Source organism: Nyctereutes procyonoides, unplaced genomic scaffold (assembly GCF_905146905.1).
Source record: "Nyctereutes procyonoides isolate TBG_1078 unplaced genomic scaffold, NYPRO_anot_genome, whole genome shotgun sequence".
NCBI classification, from domain to species: domain Eukaryota; kingdom Metazoa; phylum Chordata; class Mammalia; order Carnivora; family Canidae; genus Nyctereutes; species Nyctereutes procyonoides.
The window spans coordinates 58,265,146-58,291,359 of record NW_026575135.1 but is presented as its reverse complement, the minus strand read 5'-3'; the positions used below and the strand labels follow the sequence as shown (position 1 = coordinate 58,291,359).

Below are 26,214 nucleotides of genomic sequence, written 5' to 3'. Positions count from 1 at the left end.
CCTGCTTTTGTTTGAAACATCAGGTTCAACTAGAGAGCGTGCATATTGTCTTTCAGCCCAAGGCCCTTCTGAGCTCAGGCTGTGCTTTTGCTGTTTCCTCTTGTGCAAGCAACATGGCAAACTTGACAAGGTCCACCATGGAGCCCTGGGTTCACCTGTATTGCCCAGTGGCCACCCATGTTGTCCCTGCCAGGGTGTGGCAGCACTGGCTCCTGGTGGCCCTTGTCAACACCCTCAGCTCCATCCTTATGGGCCTTTCCTCATCCCCACACCCCATATGCAAGCAATCCACTCGTCCTGTTGGTCAGGGCCACTACTCTTCCAAGCCTCACCTCTCACCTGTAACTGCCTCCTCAATCTTCTCTTCCTGTTTTCCTTGAATCCAGTTTCTATAAGGCAGCAAGATCACCCTCCTTCTCTCACTTTGAACTCCCTGGTAGCTCCCCATGGCATGTAGTCTAATGCCCACCATGGCCCACAAGCCCTGCTGATGCAGTCCAGGTGTTAGGGGGCCAAGGACAAGATTCACGGGATCTGTGATGTGGGGATGAGGATTTTCACAGCCTCCAACTGAAATCTAGCATCTCACTGAGTTATGCAGAAAATCTCACTGGTATGATCTATCCTCATGGCTTTGTGATCAATGAAAATCACAGATATTTCACAGCCCATTAAACTGTGGCAGACATTGTGACATATTGCTACTTCATTCTTGGTTATCCAATTCTGCAAATGTGTTGAAGAAGCACTTAGATTTTATATCATGACTTTTGTGTTTTCAATACTTTGATAGCTGTATTAGAATGGAATGGGTTATCTTTGGCATTCCAATGCTTTTTTGTTTGTTTTATTTTTATCTTACATAATTAAAAACATGATTCTGAGACTGGATCCACAGGTTTCAACAGATCACCAGTGGGTCTGTAAGGGAGAAAATTTAGGTGCCTGGAATCTGGCTCCTTTGCCCTCTCAATCCATGCTCCTTCTTGGTATTTCTTCCTGACTTGGAAATGTCGAGCTGGTTCCTGCGCGAGGGCTTCTACAAGGTACGTTTCTTTCCATGACAGGTTCCTTCTTGGTTACCTCTCTGCCAAAGGTCACCTCTTCAGGGAGGCCTTCACAAACCACCACACATTCTCTCACCAAGTTATTCTTTACAACAACTTGGTTCTTCCTTGATAACTTTTATCACTATCTGAAATAACCTTTTCAGTTATTGATGTGTTTTTCTCTCTAGCAGGTTAGTAGTGCTACTGGTATACAGCATTCTTCTGGCCTATTCACAATTATATTCCGATTTCCTAAAATATTTAATTTGTGCTTGAGAGCCAAAGAACATAAATTCTTCTGACCCAGAGGATCACTTTGAGTACAAACAGGATGCGTTTAACTGAGATATATACATACATACATACATACATACATACATCAGACCACTCGCCCTGCCTCTGCTGGGCAAATACAGTAAAGCAGTTTTTGCTACAGACCCATGCTTTGCAGTTGTTCTGGCATTCACAGTTGTGATTTGGCTGAAGCACAAGTCACATTCAAGGGCACCCTGGAGATTTGTGAAGGGCCCTGGAGGATTTAGGCCAATAAGCCAATTAATAGGCTATAATGCTCCATAAATACCATATTTATGTCTGGGACATTATAATTTGGTGCTGGCATTATTTTAAACAAATGCTACACACATCCACACCAATGGTTTGAAATGTTCCAAAGATAGGATTAGCGGCACAGCAGGACTAGATGGGAAAATAATTTTACATATTCACTCCCAACTTCAGATATAAGCAAAACAGGAGTCATTTTGCTCTAATTATTTTAGATCATCACTGTTCAGAAGTGATCACAGCCAAATGGAGGTTGCTTATCCAAAATATGAAAGGATGCTGCAGAATTATGTGGCATATGTGAGCAGCATAAAGCCAGAGACATAAGAAGAGGAGATGTAAGGAGGATGGAGGGCAAGGACACAGAAGTTTCCAGAAGAAATTTATAATTGACACACACTGTGCCAAAAATAGAAATGATTTGCTCTGGGAGGCAATGGCATCATACTATGTAGTATGTTATTTTTTTTTAAGATTTTAAAAAATTTATTCATGAGAGACACAGAAAGAGGTAGAGATGCAGGCAGGGAGAGAAAAAGACTCCCCATGGGGAGCTCTATGCAGGACTCGATCCCTGGATCCTGGGATCATGCCCTGGAGCTGAAGGAAAATGCTCAACTGCTGAGCCACCCCGGCGTCCCTTTGTAGTGTGTTATAAACAGGGCAGCACCAGCAGCCCCCTGTCCCTGAGCCCTGCTTCATTTAGCTATTATGGGGCCCCTGCTCCTGCAGCCAGTACAGTGGCTGGCATCAGACACCCTCTCTGCTGGCCTGCTGCTGGACTCCAGGTTTCTGAAGCTTTGAATAATTACATCCAGCAGAAGGGCAGGATCACAGGGCAAAAGGTGTCAGGACAGTGTACCCAGTTGGAACCCTGGACAAAAGATGAGACTATGATGAATAATATGAGTAAGGATCATAAATATCTGTTTTGATCACTGGGGATATTTAAAGGAATAGAGAGAGACACATCAAATTCACAGCCAGGTCCTCAAAATGGGACCACATTTAAAAATTGGTGGGATCCCTGGGTGGCGCAGTGGTTTAGCGCCTGCCTTTGGCCCAGGGCGCGATCCTGGAGATCCGGGATCGAATCCCACGTCGGGCTTCCGGTGCATGGAGCCTGCTTCTCCCTCTGCCTGTGTCTCTGCCTCTCTCTCTCTCTCTCTCTCTGTGACTATCATAAATAAATAAAAATAAAAAAAATTAAAAAAAAATTGGTGCCCCTCAGAGGAAGAGTGAGGCTATCAGTGTGAGGACTCCCCAAGCAGGGTGTGGTGAGGATGGAAGAAACAGTCTCACCAGCGCCACCTACTCCCAAAGCAAGCAAGAATGTTCAAGGCATTTTGAGAAAGGGATAGATTTCTGCTAGGTGGAAAAACCGTGGGAACAGGAATTTTCAGATTCACAATCCCTATAGCCCAGCGTTTTGTTGCCAGAAAGGACTCCAAACCTACAGGATGGCCCAGCTGACCTTACTGACATGAGATACCTCCTAGCAATGACTGGATCTGGAATCTCTCAAGGTGCCACTTGAGGCAGTGGCTGAAGCCCATGCGCTGCAGTATTTGCTGATACCTCTTTATTTCTCTTTGAATCTTCCTGTCCTCAAATTTCAAAGGTAGCCCACCAACATGCAAGCAATTTGGATGGTACTACCTCAATCCACATGCACATCACCCAAGCTGTTCACAATTTTCAAGATTTCAGACAGGTCCTTCCCAAGCCTCCTCACATCCAGATTAGAGAGTCTCCCTCTTTCTGTCCAGGCCAACCCAGCCACCTGTTTTTACGGCTCCCTGGACTTTTGGGATATCCTTCACTGGGTACAGAGCCCTGAATATCAGAATGCTAGGCAGAAATATGCCATGGTGGTATCTGCTGGTGTTGCGTCTCTTGATTCTGTTCAATGTTTATAGACCATTTTGCTACAAAGCTCACAGAGCTATTCTTAAGGGGTATGGGCAATAAATAGTTCAAATGACATGGGTCATAACATCAAGGACTGGCATTTATAGAAGGGCAAGCAAGAGTCTGGCTGGATGAGCACAGCTTCTGTCTGTGGGAAAGATTTAGTCCAGGTGGGAGACACACCTACATTTTTTGCTTGAGTGATCCTGAGACATGCTCCCCCACTATGTCCCTGTACAGAACCAAGCCAACCATGGAAGAGCCTGAGTTAATAACTAGCCCAGTCTTGTATATGCACATAACTGAATCACTACCTCTCCCCTCAAGACTAGCAAATCATAACCACTATTGTGGCACCCACAGAATTATAACATGGCCTCCTCAGGGAAGAGGGAATTTGCAGTGAAGTGTTAAGACATTTCCCTTATTTTTCATGGGCAAGACATTTTAAAGGTGTGGGAGACACTTTTGGAAAACCTATAGGTCTCCTTGCAGTTTACATAAATGTCTTTCCAGATCAGGGGTCCTTGACTAGGGTTCCAGGCTTCAGAAAACCTGTGAGCCCTTTGAGACTGTATTTGAACACCAGACATCGGCACATTTCAGGGGAGAGAGTTCAAGCTTTTATCAAATTCTCAAACATATCTGAGGGGGAAGAAACACTGTTCTAGAGTATTTCTTTAAATTGTCTTGAGACACTGCTTGGTCCAGCTCAACTTTTCAGAGCTATGAAAAATTTAAGAATGTGGGCAGTAGGATTTGACTGCCTTCTGAGAATCCATAATTTCTTCTTAGATGATGGTTAAAAAAAATTAACCTAGGGCATAAAATGTGATATTTAAAAAATTAATTGTATGGCTGTGGGGCAGCAGAATCACAAAAGCAACCAAATTAAATTAATGGGCTTAATGGGAGAAAAGGATTCATAAAGAGCAAAGGTGGAAAGCACTCAGACAACATACAAAATCACTGTGCATATGATTTCCATACAATAAAAGAGAAAAAACAAACAGGGCTTCAGCTCAAAAACTGTGATAGGGAAGGGACAAAACTTGAAGAGGAAAAAGAACCATGGACATCTCTGGGCCAGTTTCTTCCTTTCTAAAGTGGAGATGGCACACACAAATAGAACATTAAAGTGTCCAGAACAGGGGTGCAGGGTAGTCAGGCAGTATGATAACCAGTAGGAGTCATATATTAAGGAGGATATTGGGAAGGGATGGAAAATACAGAAAATAATAGCAAGGAAAGTTAAGGTACATTTTCTGTAAAATCTGAGATTAGACCTAGCAAACATTACACTAAGTGAAGGAAGCCAATCACATATTGGAAGGTTCCATTTAGAGGCAAATCCACAGAGAGATAAAAAAGATTAGTGGTGGCCTAGGGCTGGAGGTAGGAGTGGGGATGACCGGGGAGTAAAGGCTGAGGCATGAGGTTTCTTTTTCAGTGATGAAAATGTCTTACAGTGGATGGTGGTGATGGTCACACACCTCTGCAAATACACTAAATGTCACTGAACTGCAAGGTTTGAGTGGGTGAACTGTATGGTACATGAATTAAATCTCAATAAAGCCTCTTGAAAAATCTGAGACTGGAAAAACCCCCTTGGTAAAAATAATTTGAAGTGTCTTGAAGATTCTGCTAAAGAATCCTTGCATCCAGTGTGAATTTTGGTTTGGTGTTCCTTTTGCCTTTGCCACATCTTCATCTAATTGGGTTATTTCTCAGGTATGCATCTGTCAGGCATGTCTTCTAAGGAGCTGAAAATGTGTACATTTTGGTGAATGAATGACTTCTGGGTTTCAACATTAAAGTTGTAGGTTTTAAGCAGATAAGTCAGTGTTTAGAAAAACATTAGAATGATTTTATTCCTCACATCTCTGATGCCTTTTCTTCAGGCATCTCCCCCTTTTTCATGCAAAGATTAAGCCTTTGGAAGTAGGAAGATAGTTAGGAGGGGAGGCATGGCATGATTTTCTAGGATTGGGCTTATTTTTCCTTTCATCTCCCAATTTCTGCTTTTACTGATTCTTCTCAGATAAAAGTCCTTAAATGCCTATAAATTCTATTTTACAACATTCCTGCTGCAACCACTTGCCTGCATTTCATATATTGTATTAGCCATTTTCCCCTCTGAACCCAAAAAATATTTTGAATCTCACCATTTATTCTAACCGTCTGTTTATAACAGCATGGCTAGAGGTGAAGCAATGATCAAGGAGTGAGTAGAAAATATCTCCTTTTGTTCTTTTAATCTGAGCTCAACCTTCACAAGCAGACCTTTACACACTTTCATAAGTGGCGTACCTAAGAATTAAACTCGTTTTTTAGGAAACTGAAAGCTTCAGACAGTTTTCTCTCTCCCTCACCTTATACATATACAATCCTAACTTTCCTCTCACACATCCGTTGCAGTGTAAATCTATCCCTCTAACTCTGTAATAATGGATTGCAAAGAAAAGTTTTATCAAACAGTATCACAGGGTCCCAACTGAAGCACACAGGCAGGCAGTTGATGAGGCAGGGAAATCCAATAGTTAGTGAAAAATGAAGGAGGGAAGTCAAGCCACAAGACCCGACAGGGTTTTTTTTTTTTTTTTTTTTTTTTTTATCTTTCCCCAAATCTGCTGCACCTGACATGAAAGGAAGCAAAAAATTGAGGCAATTAGACACATAATTCAAGAGAAAAGCCAGTGTTTTCCTCCATGTGTTGCAAAACCAGTTTTGCCAACCCAAGTGATCTAGACGACAGTCTTTAGAGAAGTTTGCCTCACAAATGTGGGACAATCACATTATGAGTGATTAACCTTCACAGCCATTTACAAAAGGAGGGAAGAGGCTCTTAATAATATTGTATTCACGGGATTTTCTAATGACATCTCTCCCTTAGGAGAAATCTCAGAAGAAATTCGTGACAAAATGACTCAGTAAAATGAAGACTCAGTAAAATGAAGGTAGAAGAGTAACCAGATGAGAAGAAACAAAGAAAGGGTGTGCAAAGCCCTTGGACATGAAAAGTGACCTTGCTAGCTCCTAACAGCTGCTGTAATGAAGAACTTGGACTACCTCAGACTAGGTGGGGAAAGAGACCCAGAGAAGCAATGCCATTCCACTATGCCACTCTCTATCTGACCCAGCTCAAGTTTGTAGGTTTTTAAAATAGACTTATTTATCTATTTATCTATTTATTTATTTTTAGATTATTTGAGAGAGAATGTGAGAGAGAGAGGAAGTGAGCAAGTGAGAAAGATCATGAGCTGGGAGGAGGGGAGCAAGAGAGGCAGAGGGAGAAGCAGGCTCCCCACTGAGCAGGGAGTCAGATGTAAGGCTTCATCCTAGGACCTGTGGATCATGACCTGAGCTGAAGGCAGATGCTTAACTGACTTAACCACCAGGTGCCCCAAACAGATGTTTTAGAGCAATTTTAGGTCCCTGGCAAAATTGAGTTTCCATATGCGCCCTGCCCCCACACCTGCAGAGGCTCCCCCAGTCTCAACATCTCCACCAGAGTGGTGCATCTGTTACAATTGATGAACCTACGCTGACACGTCATTAGCGGCCAGGGTCCAGGCTTTACTTTAGGGTTCACTCTTGGTATTGGACATTTCATGGGTTTGCACAAATGCAAAATGACATGTGTCCGCCATTGTTCGGAGGAGGTTCACTGCCTTAAAGATCCTGCTCTCTGCCCATTCATTCTCCCACCCCCTTAAGCAGCTTTAGGTTTAATAGATGAATTCAATGTCAAGAGGGGATCAGAGCTTTAATCATTGGTACATCTATTCTCTGAAAAAGGCTGGCTATGGGTGGAGAAGCCCTCGGCTCTGTGTGGTGTGTGCTTGTGTGAGTGCATGTCAACGAGTATGTGAAAAGAAGTACTTTTGAGCCAGGAATGGTGGGAACATTAAGGACTAAGGGGGGCTATGGAGATCTGATTCTTCTGCCTTTTCCACCCCCTAGCCCTGTGGCCTAAAGTACTGAAGATCTCTGAAGAGTGACCTACCACCTCAAAGTCCCAGCTTCTTTACCTACAAAATGGGATACGATTTGTATGAGCATAGAGACATAAGAAGGAGATGGTTATATAAACAGTATAGCATGCCATGGTTCCCCTTTGCCTAGGAAATGGGTAAATAAGAAGAAAAAAACTTGGGATATGAAATCTTTTTTTTAAGATTTTATTTACTTATGAGACACACACACACACACACACACACACACACACAGGCAGAGATACAGGCAGAGGGAGAAGCAAGCTCCATGCAGGGAGCCCGACGTGGGACTTGATCCCGGGTCTCCAGGATCATGCCCTGGGCCGAAGGCAGGCGCTAAACCGCTGAACCACCTGGGCTGCCCTGGGATATGAAATCTTAAGGATACAAATAGGTGCACTCAAAGTGAAATTAATGAACGCCCCTGGATTTGGGTGTCACATCAAGATCTGTGCCTATTCTGAGAGACGAAGTTTTTGGCATAAACAGGCAGATAGCAGAGTATCACCCTGCGGATGAACAGCCGCTGGTCTCCTACCGCCTAACTGAAGACACTTCTGCGGTTTGCTCATTCGAATACAATTGTTCATTAGGCAGCATTTAACTATAATCATGTACTGCTCACAATATTTCACACCATTATTTCTTTAATAATGTGTATTCTTTCTTTGGAGTTAAAAATGTCAGTTATTGACACTTAAAACTGAAGAGGCAAGAGGAGGGTTAGCCGAAGCCCTCAGCAGGGGGCTGTATGCATAGTCTCTAACTCTGCATCTGAAAACTGCACCAGGGCGCCTGCAATCAATGTTTCCCTTCTTTTCAGCATGACACTTTGTACCTGCACAGGGCAGTTCCCATGAGCTAACTGCGCCTTGTTATTTTGGCAGGACTCAGGGAGAGATGATTGCCAGCTTTAGTCATCGGGTGACATCGCAATGCTCCTCTCTCAGACTCCCCTTTACAAAGCTCTCCTGCCAGGTGCCCGGGGACAATTTCACCTCCACCACTGCCACCCTGAACTCCCACGTAATAGCTTCTAATTGCCTGCCTTTCAAAGAAGTGGACCTCTTGGTGGCTGACGCTAGTTGTACTATTTGTTCTTACGTTTGGAGTTAGCTATAAGGGTCCAGAATCCTGCAGGATTATTAGTCTCATTTTGTTTACTTGCTCTTGGTCTTGGCCCAGATGTGCTTAAGGAAAACCTGGCTCAATTTTCTCCTATATTTGAGAACACCTGAGGGTGAATTAGTGAGGACGACAGCTGTTTTCTCTCTGTGCCCCTGCAAAGATGTTGTTCCTTTGAAAGGGATGTCACTCATAAAATGCTAAGGTTTGTTAATTCCAGGTGGTGGAGATGCACCTGTTTGACACATTGTTCTTCATTCTCCTTTGTATTTTGTATTTTAAAAAGAGATTTTATTTATTTATTTGGGAGAGAGAGAGAGAGTGAGAGCCAGGGGAGGAAAAGAGAGAGAGAGAGGGAGAAGCAAACTCTACAATGAGCGTGGACCCTGATGTGGGGCTGGATCCCACGATCCTGAGATTGTGACCAGAGCGAACTCAAGAGTCAGACCTTTAACCGACTGAGCCACCCAGGCATCCCCTCTGTATTTTTTAAAATACAGAATTAAAATTAAAAAGTTGGGTGAAACAACTCTTGCTCTTTTGCATCTTTGAGCGAGTGGAATGGAGCAGCTGCTGGATTGACACAGGTCCTCTGCAGAACATGGATTCTAATTTGTATTTCAACCCAAGTTCACTGCAAGGATCAGTACAATTTAAAATAATAGAATCTGGTCATGTAACTCTTTTTATGCACGGAGCTGGATTTTCCCTCCAAATTAATCCTGTACCAGCAGTGGACGGGCTGAAAACACAGGCACCAAGCAGTTAGCTCACTTCCATCTGGCACGGCCATGTGAACACTTCGGTTGGCTTGCTTTTTTAATGAAGTGATTTTTAATGAAGCAAGCTGTGAATTTAATAGATACCTTAAAACAGCTTCTTTGTAACTAAGCTTTAAGTAACGATGCAACTGCCAAATTAGCCACCAAAACCAAGAGGGAAATTCAAGACGGAACAACTGTGGGGTTGGAGGATTTCAGGACTCAGGTTATCAGGGATGTCATCTCACCTGCTGGCACCAAAGATGGTGCCACAAGCCCATGTGCAGGCTGGTTCCCTGTCCAGAGACCTTGGCAGAGGTGAAGGAAATGTCTGAGAGGTCGCTCACAAAACACTAAGGTTTGTTAATTCTAGGTGGTGGAGATGCACCTGTTCGACCACTCAACACCAAAGGTGGCTGCAAGTACAAGGTATCTGAACTGCTGTCATTCTGACCCTGTCCATGTGGGTACACCATCTCTTCGTGGCTCATTTGCCTTGTGATTGTGAACCAAACATTTCAGTTCACTTACAACGTGGAACAATAGGAGGGAGATACTTAGGTTCAGTCTATACTCCCCTGAAAGAGAGATGCTGGTAGAAAAAAAAACATGCTCATAGTATCAGAGAACTCTTAAAGGTGGGATAAATCACCCAATTTTGCAATCTCAAATGTGAATGGCAGGCAGATACTGCAAGAGGATGAAGAGGGCTGATAGGTCTAAGCAGGAGGCGGGGCCTGGATGAACTGGGAATGTTTATCCTCCCTAGAGGCATTCAAATTTCCTTAAAAAAAAAAAAAATACTGTTGATCTAAAAAGCACACCTGAGCGCACAAGTGAGCAAGCCAGTTTGTGAGCTCCGCTCTGCGTGACTGGTGAAGGGGCAAATGCATAAACGGGAGAAATGGCTCGTCCAGGTTCTCACTGGAGGCCATGGGCTGCCAAGAGTTGTGATGTTAAACCCGGCTTGGCAAAGACACTCGCAGGGATTTCACTCAGTGGCGGCAGGGGATGTTCCCCACAACTTACACACAAGGGTCAACACGCTCCCCTCGCTCACCTTTCCTGCTCCAAGTCCTTGCTCTGCTTTGTGAGGCCTTAGCCTCGCCTACAGCAGCAGGACCGAGTGTCGCCTCAGGTGTGGGGGGGCACCAGGAAGCCCGGGGCCAGGGCCGGAGGAACCTGAGCTCACCCGCCTCGAGCTCAGGTGGTGGCACTCAGCCTGAGAGTGAGAAGTGGGAACTCCTGGTGGGTTCCGCCAAAGCTCCCCCCTCTTGCTTTGCAGATGCCACAGTATGACCTTGTCGTCTACCTTGGCCCTCCAGGACAGGACCCGGAATAGAAGGAAAAGCTGCAGAGCAGTGCACGAGACTTTCTTACTCCTTTCTCGCCGAGGGAGTCTGGCCTAACATAACCACTGTAAGCCTATGTCTTCATCTACTGAATATTTAATATGAGCTTTTCTCCCCAAGACAATGGTGCAGTGTTTATATAGCACTTGGATTCCTAACAAGCTTGGGAGAGGCTAGCTGGGCTAGAATCTTTCTGATTTGGCTCCATCTGCCCAAATCCTAGCCATACTTCCCTAAATTGGGCCAGCGGTTTCCTTTTGAGTCCTGGAGGGCATGTTTTCCCCTCACTGCTCACAGTGCACACTGGGCTGCAATCCCCTGTCCTTCTGTAAAACCTGGTTGAGGATCAGTGAACACGTGGGAATCAGGCTCAGTCAAAATCTTCTGGTGTGCTGTGTGGCTCAAAGCTGTGTCATCTGTGTCTCTTATGTAAGACCTTGTCCAGCTGTGTCTGAGTTGAGCCATAAGGCAGGCCACGGTGTTGTCACTTTCTCTGACTTATAACCACAGGCCAAATGTATGATATAAAGTTTGCAGTTGGGGGGAGGGAGGTTCTTTAGTCATTCATTTACTTAATGAGGAGATGCTTCTGGATTGCCTATCACATGCTGTGATCATGGTCTGAGCTACCCTCCTTCCTAGGCTGTGCTCATGAAGTGGAGGGAAAAGGGGGAGCTTGCTTGTCTTCCTCTGAGGAATGGAATAGGCGGTACACATGCCTGGGAAGTTCCCGAATCTGTTGATGTCCTCTGTGGTATCATTCCCTAATTACCCCAATGCTACAAGTGTTTGCTGATAGGGATTTGAATGCTTTGAAACCAAAGCTCTCGTTTTTACTTAAATGGATATATTAAAAATCAAAACCAAACCAAACCCACTATAATAAGAGCCAAGCAACATCACCACCTAAGCCTGGTACATACTTATTAAGAGGGCTTGAGGGAAGTCTTAAATCTATTAAATAGCAAATGCCAAGGTATAAAGTGGTTTCTCCATAGCAGTTCAGCTTGCTTCCTGCTGTGTAGCTGGAGATTACAGTGAATCCAGGGCACACTTTAGAGACCCTTTCCTCTAGTGACTTAAAAAAAAAAAAAATATATATATATATATATATATATATACCATAAATAGAAAGTTTGGGGAAAAAGAACCCTAATTCTCCTCTCCCCTAGCTTTACATCCCGTTATTCTGAGTAACTGATATGTGTGAAAACATTCTCAGTTTCAATTTAGCTAAACCTCTGAGTCACAGAGAACAGCTTTTAAATTGTTCATACAATTCTTATCAATCAGCTGGATCCGAGGAAAGGAGCTAGGAATATGAAAACCTAATCACTCCCTCTGTGAAAAATCACCATGTCTCCCTGATCAGAGGGAGAGCAGATCCTAGGAAGCCTTTTTTCTCCAGATTTGCACCATTTCCTGGCTGTTTCATTTTAATCAAGATGTTACTGAGCTGATCTATTACTTCATAAGTCTCCCGGCAAGGGTGGGTGTTACTGATACATGTCTTAGGAAAGCCGAGTGCCAGATCCTCCCATTAGTGGACTCATGTTGCAAGCATGCTGTTTGCACATAATAAGGTGGGCTTCCTTGGCCAACTGCTCCATCAGATACGTAAGCACCACGGTAGGCGGGAGTCAAGGCACACATTTTTGGGAAGCACATCATGGTACTTTTATTGGCTTCCTGTTTTTTTTCCCTTTGTTATGAAAGAATGGTATCAGGGTTCAATTTACAGAGAGAGAGAGAGAGAGAGAGAGAGAGAGAGAGAGAGAGAGATGAGGAAAACTGAAAATGAGCAGAAATAAGCCCATAAAACCAACCAGGCTGGTCATTCAGCAAATCCTCTTCTGGTTAGTGGATGTGTACTTACTGCATTCTATCAGGTCATTATTCTTGGGGATAATTTATCTGACAAATTGCCACTGGGTAAATTTTCCATCATCAACGAAAAATACGTAGCCTTCAGAAGAGAGAAGTGCTTGTTGTGGAGGTGTGAAACGTGTGTGTGTGTTTTATCTGCTTTTCTTTTTTCTGTCTTTCTTCTTTCTCTTTCTTTCTTTCTTTCTTTCTTTCTTTCTTTCTTTCTTTCTTTCTTTCTTTCTTTCTTTTCTTTTCTTTCTTTCTTTCACTACATACAATTTGAATGCTTCCCTTTCAAGCATTCCTTGATTGCCACAGACCTAAGAGATTTACATAAACTGGACTAGAAGAAATTCACCAGTGTCTGAATAAACCAGATGATCACAGGGTAGCTCTCTTGGGTTGAAACTAGCTCTTGTTATACTGGCTTACTTAGCAGCAAAAAATAAAAGTAAAATGAAATATAATAAGGATATAAAATTGACAATGAATTGACCAGAGGAGACTAAATGATTTAGTTTACCCATGAAGGTAGGTAGATTAGTAGATAAGCACACACAAAATCATCTTACTGAGGTATAAATGACATATCATAGAATGTCTGCATTTCAAGTGTGAAATGTATTTTTTGAAAGCATTTTTGGAGACCAAGGATATCATGGAGAGCCTCTAGCTCACTCCCCACTCCTTCAACCCCCCAAATCACAGCTCTGAGAAACTGAGCTGCGTCACACAGATGAGCACTGTTTAAGTGGGGGAGATGATGTCTGGGTTGGAGATGCTAATATAAACCAGTCCATTGATTTGGCCACTCTGAGTAGAAACTCGTAGACAGAAACCCTACGTTTCTGATCTGTTCAAAGTGAACATCGAGCTGTAGAGAATGCAGGAAAGGAAGGGATGGGGCACTGTTTTCTGAACAGCGTCGATCAGGAGGATGAGGGTTTATGTTGAATTAAGGACTGGGGGAATTTCCTGAGGGTGGGAATTGGCGCTATGACTGTGATTCTGACCAATGTTAACACCTGGGTGCTGACAAATAACGTTTATAAATGACTTTTTCAACCACTTCCTCTAACAAACAAGAAGCTGTTATTATCACATTGATTTTGAAATTCAATGTTAGAGAATTTTCTAGCTTTAATGAGAAGGCAGATCCAACTGGTAAATACAGTAATGATTAAAGCAATTGAAAGAGTGCAAATGAGAAATAAAGTAACAATACTCCCAATGCTTAACCTAAATAGGCGGGTTTTGCTGATTTTCCAAAAAAGATTCATGGTTACCTCGAGATAAAAATATGAAGCAAAGCTCAGTGTGAATAAACCTGCCCTTTGGTAAGAGAGGAAAAGTCAATTAGTGATGTCATTTGTTGAAAAATCTGCCTGCACCTGGTTCTCATTTGTCCTCCAGCTGAGAAACCAAAGACAACTTCTTTTTATTGCTTGTGGTCAAACAGCAAGTTCATTTCGCCATGGGATGATCAAACGGCCAGCCTCCCCCGGCTTGAGAAGGTTTGCCTTTCACTTTCAACTTGTTCAATCATCATTAACTCTGAAAAATGTCACATTCCATTTGTGCAATGAAAATTTCACCACCGGTGACCGTTTGGGTGAAGTTTTTGTAGGCAAGGCCTTAAATCTTACAGAGTACCTCACACATTCTCAAGGTCATTTGCCTCGATTCCTTGTGTAATGACAACTGCCTAAGATCCCAGAATCTGTGGCCAAACAGAGGCAACTTTGAAGAACCTCTGTGTGTGGGTACATGTTTCCCTCTCTGAGATGGAAGGGGTTCACCAGGTGATTTGACACAGGTGAGTTAGCTGGGTAAAACCGAGATGTGTGCATGTGAGCACAAGTGTGTGTACACATACGACCTTCTTTGTTGTGTACACACACACACACACACACACACACACACACTAGGATTTTTAACAAGTGCCAGTAAAGATCACTGGATTGTAGCCCTTTTGAAGCAGAGTTTTTTTTTTTTACTCTGGGAAGCTAGCTAGCTTCCCTGGAGATGGTGCAATATCAACTTGGGGAGGTTCCAGAAATTTCTAGAAAAGATAAATAAGCTTCTTCTTAACTTCTGCCTTTGGGCTTGAGAAATCTTCACCTCCCTTGTTTATTATTTAATTATACCCTCTGCTTCCACTTCTGCAGAGAAGTTCTGAAATGTAAATTCCAGGGAATGTGGCATGGGGCCAGATTCCCGATGGGAATTTCTGAAAGTGGATGTCAAGCAGCAAGACCGTTTCATGGAGAGGTCACTTGATCCAGAGTCCTAAAGCACAGGGTGTATTGAGGCAAGTCAAATAAATTTTGTGCCATTTGGCAAATAAGTCATAGCTAAAACAGGCCCCAGTTTATAGGTCCTGATTAAACTTTCAAGGTCAAACACAAGAGCAGGTGTATGCAGAGCTCTCCAGAGCTGTAAGTGCTGAGGTGCTAACATCCTGTTTTAAATAGTTTCTAAGAAGCATGTCTTGATTACTGGCTCTAGTTTAATGCCAGAGTTTTGCTGGATCAGCTGCTGAAAGAAGGAGGTTATCAGCGGGTCTGGATTAGAGGCCCATAATCTTGGTCTCAGTCTCTTTCAATTAGCTCTGGCTCATAATATATTAAAATATTTATTGTTGCTAACCTCCAATTTTTAATTGACTAGTAGAAATTGAGGGTAGGAGAGAGGGCAAAATAGCCTACTGATATTTTCCGTTGCTTATAGCTAATACAGGACCAGACTCTTGGTCTAAAGTAGAAATGTGTGGTTTCTAAAACATGAAAGAGTGTCCTGCCATTTTAATGGCTGGGTTGAAATGCCTGCCTTTTAAAAAAAGAGATTCCAGTGCTAGGTTATTAGCTGAAATAATGCTTGTGTATAATTTCCTAAGAGACATTTTTTTTTTTTTAACTCAAACACTTGGGTATGTACTTGGTATTCTAAGTGCTTTAGAAATCTTACCTATTTTAAGCTTCATAGTAATTTCAAGAGGTAAAGTTATTTACCTAAGGTCCTGGAACTCTTCAAATCCCAGAAGTCTGAATCAGCATCATTATACTATGCACCTATATTTTTTCATACCTCTCAGAATATGCAACCCAAATGCCCATTTATCCATCACTTCAAATTGGGCAGATGGTATCCAAAGACAAAGTGTTGTATCTGTGTGTTCCACTTCACAGGGATGGAAAAAGAGAGAAGAGCAATGTAAACTTCCCCTTTCTCCTCCACACTGGCTTCCCCTTTCTTCATGGAGATCACCTTTCTCTCTTGTTGGCTCCAGAGCGAGCATGTGAGCTGCTTCTGTCTGTGTCATACACACACACTCACACATTGCTCCCTCTGTGCTTCACTGAGCTGCACAACAGTTTGTGATTTGGGCATAAAAGCAGACATCATTTGCTCATTAGAGCTAAGTTTTCAGGACGTGCCCCAATTACTGACCTCCACTAACGGCCTGGGTTTGCGCTCCACTGCAAACCTGAAGTGGCAGAGTTCACAGTAGCTGGTGTTTGAGGATGACAGCCAGTGTTCCAGGCAGCTCCGATGAATTGTCCCCAAGGTCCCTGTGCATTCACAAGGAGAGAGCAAGTCCTCTTGGCTGCTGCCCTCGTGGCAGATCCTGCACATCGGCCGGTCATTGAAGGGGCTGCAAGAAAAGGAGAGGCATCTGCCAGTCACCAGGCTGGAAACCATCACCATGAGGACAGCCCTTTGGCTCCACGTCCTTCAGACCTCCCCCAGTGGCAGCCACTCAAACGGACACCTGCTTTAAAACCCTAGATGTCCACTGTGTATGTGGCAGTGGGGGTCATTGCCAGGGACCTTGGGCTTCTCCTTTTGCCAATATAAAGAAGTAGGGGGTGGCCCACGGCTGAAAGTGGGTGAAAGCAAGCAGCATGTTATTTTTGTTTTGGTTATGGGTATTGTTCAAACTACCCACCAGAAAATCAGAACTATCCCTCACCATTAAATATGGAAATTGTATTGTATATCAACTGCAGTTTCTAGGCCAGTTGTGTCTTTTTGAATCAAGCCAGGACACTTTCAAATACTTAGAGGTTCTTCTCATTTCTCCTTTCATAAGGGTGGGAGGATGAGGGGAGGCAAGTTAACTGGCAGCCAACTCTCAAGCCATCACACACAACTGCTGTCTGAGCCAGAGCACCGAGCTGAGTGGCTGATGATCCTTTGAGCTTCCCAAGGATGCTCTCTGGGATGCTAAGGATATCAAGCCAAATGCAAGTAATAAGTATTACTTCATTGGCCTCGATGAAGGCACATGGCATAGTGGTTCATGAGGAAGGCTATGGAGTTCCACAGCCTGGCTTGAACCCCAGCTCTGCTGCCTACCAGTTGGCTAACTTGGTGCAAGTAACATCATCTCTCTATACTTTAGTTTCCTCCTCTCTAAAACAGGTGCAAAGAATGGTGCCTTCCTCATATGTGACATGAGGATGAGAAAAGCTTGTCCAAATCAGAAGCCTGGCATAGGGACCACCAGCATGTGGTAAATGTGTAGTTAATGGTAACTATTTCCACTCGTGGGGAAACTCAGGTCAGGGAAAAATCAAATGATGTACCACTCATCAGGGAAGTTCGTGGCCAATGAAGAGCTCAAACTAAGACACCTCAGCTCCCAGTGCATACTGTGTCTTATGAGAGGACAATTCCTTTCTGAACTACATCTTATATTGCTTCCCATTTTGTCCTTTATCGGGCATTTGGTTTTATTTTTTTGAAGATTTTATTTATATACACATGAGAGACACACGAGAGAGAGGCAGAGACATAGGCAGAAGAAGAAGCAGGCTCCCTCTGCCCACGTGGCCTGGGCATTTGGTTTTAAACTATGTTATCACTGTGTGTGCCCATCTGAGGACCAGCCTCTCTACCTGCCCTCACCTGACCTGGACCCATCACTCTCTTTGACATCATCTACATGGGCCAAATGGAAACAGCCATGGAAGCACTGTCATCCCCTAAGGGCCTTTGTGGGATGATCCTAGAAATGAATGAAGGCTGAAAAGGGATCAAAAGAGGAAAAGACTACCTACTGGCCCAGGTATAGAATCCATTTACGCCCAGGGCTGCGAGAAGAAAGTTTAAGGATCTGACTTTTTTTTTCTTTGACTATTCCTGGCTCCTTCATTCCCACTGAACCAAATGCACGTGAAAGTCTAAAATCATCTGGTTTACATGACCACGTGATAGGAGAACGTGTGAAAAGACCTGATATGTGTGCACGTGTGCGTACACACGCACACACACACTGGCTCACAGTTCAAGGTCATTTTAACTCTGTAGCCTGTTCTTCCTTTTTTTTTTTTTTTTTTTAGCCTGTTCTTCCTGATTAAACAAAATGTATGAAGTCCGCCAGGGTGATGGTTGCACACGCAGTTATCTGTCTCATGTCACATATGAGCAATGATGCCCATAGCCTTGTCATATTCTGAGTCCTAACTAATTGTTAAAAGCTTTTCAAGAGGTGGAAAAATATAGATGGACTTTTTTCCTACTTTATCCCTTAGTGATAGTTGCAGAAATGGACAGCAGAAGGTACATGGGCAGTGTTTACAAGACACACAAGGTGTGAGTCTGTGTCTGGTGGCCGCCACGTCCAGGCTGGGGCAACAGAAAATGCTGTGGTGCTACCAGCAGTCTGGCCGCAGGTGGGCCTGTATCTCTACTGGAGGGCTTGGTTGAGTTGCTCAGACCAAGATAAGTGGTCACTGTGTGGTTGACTGGCCCAAAGTTTTAGGGTGAGAGGTGTCATTGCTGCTATGAGAGGACAGGTCCAGTGCCTATAGCCATTTTACATTAATCGATCAAAGTTCCCCTACCTATCCTGAACAGAAAGGTGGAGAAGTCAAGGAACATGTATTGGCTGGGCAGCCTGTGGCTTTCAATCTGCCATCAGACAGCAACAGCACAAGAGGAAACCTCCAGGGACAAAGTACCTGCCTGGATAAGCCATCTCTGGGCTGCTCAGAACCTTTGGCCTTGCTTTGGTTCCTCATTCAGGGGAGGTGAGCTGTGGTGGTTTGAACAAAAGTACCTCCTCCTAAGTCAGGGTATGTCCTCAAGGATCAGGAGTGGGGGTGGGAGGCACAGAGGAGGGGTCAACAGAAGAGGCCCCCAGAGTGGGGACTTGCCAGAGAAGAGACTCATCCAGGAAGGAGCCCTGCATGGCGCTCCCATCAGGTGGTGCTGATTGGCACCAGCACCAGGAATGCCACTTCAGAAGTTTTGCCCACAAGCCAGTCACTTTGGCTTTGTTTCCTGAAATCAGGTGCCTCCTTCTTTCCATGCTAACAGAGGGCTACCTTTGTCAGCACCCGGCGACAAGAGTGTAATTACCATAGCAATATCAAAATAACAAAGGTAAAGAAAGCGACCCTGTATCTTGTGGGATCTTTCCCCGCCTGGCTCTCTTCGAGAGCATGACTTGAAGTAGAAAACTCAACAACGTGAATGGTAGCTTTATACCCCATTGCTATAGAAACAGTGACGAAAGGACTTGGGCAGCACCTCCTCTCACCTGACACAAAGACCTGAGCGCTAATTACATTCCCTTTAGCATTTTCCATCTGACAGAGAGTCCTCCAGATCAATTACAGATTCAATTATTTTAATAGTGGTACTACCTCTGGGTGGCAAGAGTCCGCACTACTGTTGACAGCAGCTGCCCGTCCTTGGCCGAAACTTGCATGACATACTGCGGCTGCCCATTCACGAGGCTGCCACAATCCTCCACGGTCTTCACCACGGGCGCAGCCGAGCTGGTGCAGTCTGGCAACACTTCGGGCAGGTGACTGCAGCGGCTGGTTGTCATGGTAACAGACAGCAATTACTCTGCTAATGGCTTCCACATTCATACAGGATTTCCATCTAGGAGAGATCAGAAAACAGTTTCCTTGGGCAGGGTGGTTAACAGAAAATGGGGAATTACAGGCCACCCACATCATCATGTCATTATTTAACATAAATAACAGGGGGAGCCTCAACGTGGCGTGTGATCTTGTTACCATGTAATGCACGCGCACGTGCACACATGGAGCCTGCAAGAAACAGTGGACATGCTTATGAACGAGACGAGCATGTAGGTGTGCATAAACATTTAAGAGCCCTGCTCTTGGAGAGGGGAGGGCCTGATGCCTCTGGGGCCAGATCTGAAGAGGAGATGAGCAGTTTTCCTTCTCTATGCCAGAGAAGCAGTAGGTCTTTGTTAACACTCTCTCAAAGTTACTAGATCATTATTAAAACCGTTTGCAACTCTTTTTTTCTTGTAAGTCGTTTATTCCCATTCAGCCTCATTCTGAGATGCTAAGATTAAAAACAGGGGAAAGGGGGTAGGGAGAAAAGACTTTGGCTAAGTAGTAGCTTCTAGGACAATATTGGCCAGAATGAATCAATTAATGTCCACCTTTCTGACTGTTGTCATATCCGTGCCCCATAACACAATTTTCTACTTAATATATCTTGACAATTAACTTCCTTGAAAAACTTAACCTATTTTAGCCTTGTCTTAAATGGTTATTAATGGGAAATGATGAGTTGGGTGAACTTGTTAAATTTTTTCTTAATGGACATCACAATCAAAACATTAGAATCAAAAAAAAAAATAGAATCTAGTCTGTTAGCGTAATACTTAAAAATCCAGGGATGCTGCATCATCATAGAGGATCACATAGAAGAATGCAGGAACTGAGGATGGATGATACCTCCACTGCCTGTTAAAAATAATCCATTCTTAATATGGGCCTTACCTCCCTGACACATAGTCTGTCACACAGCCTGCAAGGAATTCTGTCCCTCACTGGGGTGGTGTGGGCTTCAACAGGACCTCAGATTCAAAGCACTCAGACCCACTGGTATGAACAACCCCACTGCATCCAGTAATAAGTTTGGATGTAATGCATGAAAAATAGAGGTCTTTATGGAAACTCATAGGAGTTGCATCTTATTTTTGGAGATACGGCTGTTTCTCTCCAGCCTACTTGCTGTAGGCTCCAGAGCTCAACACAGCCTGGAGTCTGAAGATGGATGCAGGATTGGTCGATGGACCGAGTTCACGTCAGTAAGCAAACTGGATGGTAAAAGCCTCAAGTCAAAGGAAATCCACCCCACGACCCCAGGAGGATTTTTGGAATTCCTCAAAGGATTGTTTTCTCCTAGCTCTTTCTTCCACTTATTATATGGGACTTGACTCCCACAGGTCTGGATAACAGGATCTTCCCAGCTTCCAGAACATTGTGCATCAACTGGACATTCTTAGGATGAGAACACAGTGTCTGCAGATGAGCTTGAACGGATGCCCTCCCTCCCAGCAAGCACATGTCAGGAGGCCTGGCCATCAAGACAGCTGGACAGGAAGGGAATCTCCTCCTTGCTGCTGAGGTGTCTGGCTGGCCTTGCTCTAGCATGTTCGCATTCCTGTCGTTGGCTGCCACAAGCCCTCTCAGCGTTTGTGGTCTGCTCTCTGCTGGGATACCCTTGGAGCCTGGTGGAGGGGAGGGGGTTACGGACACCGGTCCTGGTCTGAGGTCTGATGCGGGGGCCCAGGCAAAGTTGCCTCTGCCATGGCATTGTTACAACTCTGGAGGACTTCGCAACCACTAGACAGTAAGGTTTCAAGGATATGATTGGATAATTAGGTAGTTTAGTTTTGCTTTTTAAATAGGATTTGTTGCCTGTCTTCCTTCCTTCCTTCCTTCCTTCCTTCCTTCCTTCCTTCCTTCCTTCCTTCCTTCCTGCCTTTCTTCCTTTTCACATTGTGAAAACCAGAGTGTATGTTAGAGATTGTACAGAAAAGTGCAAGGAAAACAACACAACTCACTCATAATCCCACCACTCAGATAACCACAGACTTTCTGGGTGGATGTCTTTTTAATTTTTGGCAGGGTTGGCAGAGTGGAGCTGATTTGTAGCTGAGGCCAGATTTTTTTTTTTTTTTTAAATAACGGAGTTATGGTAGTTCTCAGACCGCAGAACAAAAGGATGTTCAAAGCCCAACTTCTAAAACTGCGTGTAATCCCCCTCCCCCAGCCTGCTCTTATAAAACCCCATTGACGTGATTTTAAATTCTCATGCCTCCCAGTCACCAAGTGTAACTTCTTGGCACAGCTCTCTTGCTTCACAAGGCAGCCATAGATTAAGAGCCAGGGATGCGTTGGCAGGAAAAGCAGACATAGTGACCTTCTTGCCACATGGAATCATTATGTCTGGATGCACTCTGAGAGTCTATTTTCGGGTTTTGCATAACTTCAACTCACAGGACCAAATGCTTCCTCCCTGTGCTCGATGGAACTGGAAGGAGGTAGAGGAAGAATGCACAGAGGGAGGAAAGGAACCGCGGGCTCTCACGGGTTAGGCTACCCTAGTGAAGATACATCACGCAGGCACACAATGTTCCCCACGTTGATTCACTTGTAACCCAGATTAAGTTTTCATCAAAGAAAGTAGTTCGAAGTATATGACCTAAATCTGCAATAAAATGCCCTTAAAACAATTTTAGAAGTAGAGTTCCCTTTATGCTTCTTTTATATCTGTAATTTCACTTCTGGGCAATATACCTCATTTCGTTTTTCTTCTTAAAGGCAAAAGGGATCTATATCACCAGCCATCTAATGGGCTTATTCCATTCCCATGAGTGCAGGGCAAGGAGTTGAGCATAAATGGACAGGAGGCTCCTCTACCTTGCTTCCTCCTGCAGGTGAGCCCTGGCCACTTCTCTTGTGCCATCTCTGCAGAGCCCTGGACCCCACTTGGGACCTGTCTGATGGGACACTCCAGTCTAGCACTCACTGAAGAACAGACCAGCCTATTTGCCAACCATCATGCACCAGAATAACCTTGAGATACCAAGACTAGCATGCCCATAGTTAGTTCCCATGCTTTTAAACATTTTTTTTTTAATTTTTATTTCTTTATGATGGTCACAGAGAGAGAGAGAGAGAGAGAGAGAGAGAGAGAGAGAGAGAGAGAGGCAGAGACACAGGCAGAGGGAGAAGCAGGCTCCATGCACCGGGAGCCCGACGTGGGATTCGATCCCGGGTCTCCAGGATCGCGCCCTGGGCCAAAGGCAGGCGCCAAACCGCTGCGACACCCAGGGATCCCAGTTCCCATGCTTTTAAAAGACCATGTCTTGAATTGCAAATGGGGTGGAAAGGATAATGCAGAGCACAGGCACCTGAGGTTGTAGCAGGAAGGGCTGAGTTGGTTCCGACCCCACAAACGTGGATCTAAGCATCTCCTCAGGTGAAGGAGAGAAGGGAGAACGTTCTCCCCAGTCTCAGTCAAAAGGGAGCCCAGAGGCCTTGACCAGACCCAGGGCAGGGCCTCTGCAGGCTGCATGTACCAATTGGCATCCATATGTGGCACCTGGGGCAGTGACAAATGGCCCACTGCATTTCCCTGTCTCCTTCAGAGCCACCTGGGAAAACAGTAGGCTGTTGCTGTGGATGCTAGAAAGAGCTGAACTGTCCGTTTGCAGCCTAACCGGGCTTCCACTGATCATCCTGCAAAATTTCAAGCACCATTCAACCGCTTCCTTATAAACGCTGCTGCCCTTGTGGGAAAGTAGCTTCCTAGTTCACCCAAGAATTTGGCTTGCTGGGGTTTCTCAGGACAACACCACAGTGCCGGTGGGGGGTGGCGTGTTCTCTGTAAATTTGAACATCAGATTGCACCGGTAGGACAGGTCCTTTGTTGGCCAGGCTTGACTCCTTGTATAATTGCTTTCTCAGGCTCCCAATAAAACATGATTTGGCACTGGCCACATCCAGCTGCACACAGTGAACAGTGTGGCGCTAGGTGGACGAGAGGGAGACAGCCAAAGAGGAGGGAGTGGCTAGATAAATGAAAGCCAGATGAGACACTTGTTAAGATACAAAAGGCCTGTCAGTTAAACTGTGACCCCTTTAAAGGGTAGAGTACAGGTTATACCAAAGCAAGGACCCAACCAGGCTGCAGTTAATCGTTGCCCTGTTTCTGAACAGTCTGCCTTTGGTAAGTGATTTCCATGGGAACGTGGCTGGCACCATAAGGATGTGTCCGGAGGATGTGGAGGAGGGGCGGGGGGGGGGGCGGTTCTGTTCACCTCCACTGCCCCTGGAACCTCCCTGAGGATCGCAGTTATGGGAGAAGGCTCTGTTCTCAGAGGCAGGACATCCAAGCCTGAGCCTTGGCTCAGGACTCACCAGGGTCAATCACTTGGCCTCTCAGCCTTGGTTGAAATTTCTCACATATTTGGAATAAAGGTACTAATACTTCCTGAGCCACTTCATCGGGGTGTTTGTGAGGCCTCAAAATAATACATGTGAACATGCTTTATAAACTAGAATGGGTCCTGTGCAGAGAGTTATTGCCACATTAACTTTAATTCCTGCTCTTTTTTTAGGCTGGGCTGCATTTTGTTTCTGTCTTTGAAAACTATCTTTCCCCGTGGCTGGTGAGCTTCCACAACACTGTACTTTTGGATCACTCTTGAGTTCTGATGTTGTACCACTCCATTTCTGTTGGCAGGTGAGCATGAAGGAACCCTCTCCCCTGTACATCCACTTCTCCTCATTCTCCCCAGCCCTGTCTCCCTCAGATCCCTGAACACAAGTCCTCACTTGTCCATGAAAATGCTTAGTGAAGGCATACAGTGAAAACCTGTTATTACGTTTGATAATTGGGTCTATATGTTAGAGCAGCCACCATGATCTTAGCTTATCTAGCATGTGATAGATATCCTAGAAAATAAAATGCAAGCCACTCCCAAGTGCCTTTTCAGACCTGCTTCCATCAGAAATGTGTTTTCAGTGACAAGTCAACTGTAATCTCTTAGATTTAGGACAACAAGGCTGTTTGGGGGAAGAATATGTTAGGTTGGCATCTCTGTATGGGTATACAAATTCCTATGGGGTTGAAGGTAAGAATGAGAGCGTAAGGGTATGTGTGTTAGCTGGCACTAACCTGGTCAGGCAGGCTGCCTGGAAGTGGACTGAGCAGGCCCAACCTGGAGTGGCACTCAGCAGCAAGAATGGACCTCCAAACTCTACCCTAGTAATTCCAGAAATTTTTTAAGAAGTAGGATCCACAGGTCTCCATATGTTCTAGAAGGGTCCTCAGTCACCCCACAATCAGAGTTGGTCAACAAAGAATCAAGAAGCAAATGTATACATTTTTTCATCCACTCCAGAAAAAAAATTTTTTTAAATAAATTACTGGGTATTCCTTTGAAGTTTCTGAGGGTACAGAGTCTGGCCATTTTGAATCTGGCTTTACATTTTCTGAGGACACTTCCCCAGACCCTCTAAGCGTTGCAGAGCCGTGAAGATCTGGCACCTTTCCACTAGCAGTCATGCCCCTGCTTTCTCAGAGGAAACTGCCCTAAATTTGGGGGAATGACTAGATGGCTTTGTGCTCCCACAGAGTGACACATCATTAACACTGGTCCAGGATTCAGAAGCCCGACCTTAGTTTTACGTGAGCAAATCTGCTTCAGGAAGCATCTCTCAAGTGTCCCTTAGCACTCCTAGAGGGGTTGCCCATTCTGGGAGCAAGGCCTCCTCAATGAGACCCATGTGCGGTCAGTACACATTGGTTCCTGATTGAAATGAGAGGAAAAAAAAAAAAGCAATGATGCTCTGTCCAGGAACTTTCCCCTCTGAGGGAGCCTTTTAGCCTCTGAATTCTAAGAACAATCTGAGAATAGGAATGCTCTTTCATAGAACATTTCCCTAGCTTTTGAGGCATGTTATAACCAGACAGTGCTCTGCACGCCTGATGAACTGATTTGGAGTTTCCGGAATGTTCACAGAAAATGAAGGCAGGAGGGGAATCACACACTGACCTTCCTTTCCAATGAAAATGGAGGGAATGACTAATTTCAAAACCATTAACATGTAAAAGTGGCATATTTCTTTTGAGAACAGGGCACAAAGGCTCTCCAAGGAGATGGCTGGGACACGATTACCAGCAACATTTAAGTTTTCAAAAACATGCCAAGGAGGCTATTTACTAAGACTGTGTAGCGGCAAAGTAGCTGCTTCATTAAACTTAAATAGTCTCGGCAGGGCTGTGCTTCAGACCCATGCTCCCAAATTATACGTTTCTTTTCTGGATGCTTCACTGACCTCATTATGTGGAGTGGAGAGTTTGTCATTCCAAATAAAGTGACCATCCAAGTCTCTATAAACATGTCCATCAGGCACTTCATGAGTCTGCAGACTGCAACACTGGCTGGCCCAATGGATTTAAAAAACAAAAAACAAAACAACAAAAAAACTTCCCTTTTTCTCATTATTCTCCACCGATGTGTGCATAGTCACACTTGCAAAGCAGAGTAAGCAGGCGAAACACTTGTTTCCAAGTATGAAGGAAGTTTTTGGTTTGGGGGTAAAGACATTTTTTTGAGGAGTGTGTAAACACTAGTATGACCCAAGAGGAAAAAATCCAGATTAGCATAAGGGCAAGTTGGATCCGAAGAGATCCAATCACACAGTGTACTATTTGAAAGTGATACCCAGAGTTATTTATCATTTCCCATCCACGTTATTATTTTTGTTTCTCAGCTGCAAGATGTACCAGAAGT

The 26,214-nt window shown here is 44.4% G+C and overlaps 1 protein-coding gene across 2 annotated transcripts in view; it reads right to left on the bottom strand.

The window, feature by feature from the left end:
* MARCHF3 (membrane associated ring-CH-type finger 3) overlaps positions 1–26,214 on the bottom strand; it is a 138,592-nt gene that overhangs the window by 16,472 nt on the left and 95,906 nt on the right. For both annotated transcript variants that reach the window (XM_055301553.1, XM_055301552.1), the window contains 2 exons: positions 19,280–19,523; positions 16,077–16,281 (listed from right to left, as the gene is read on the bottom strand). In XM_055301553.1, the coding sequence (XP_055157528.1) occupies positions 16,077–16,281; positions 19,280–19,467 (393 nt within the window). In that variant the 5' untranslated portion in view covers positions 19,468–19,523. The remainder of the gene's footprint in view (positions 1–16,076; positions 16,282–19,279; positions 19,524–26,214) is intronic.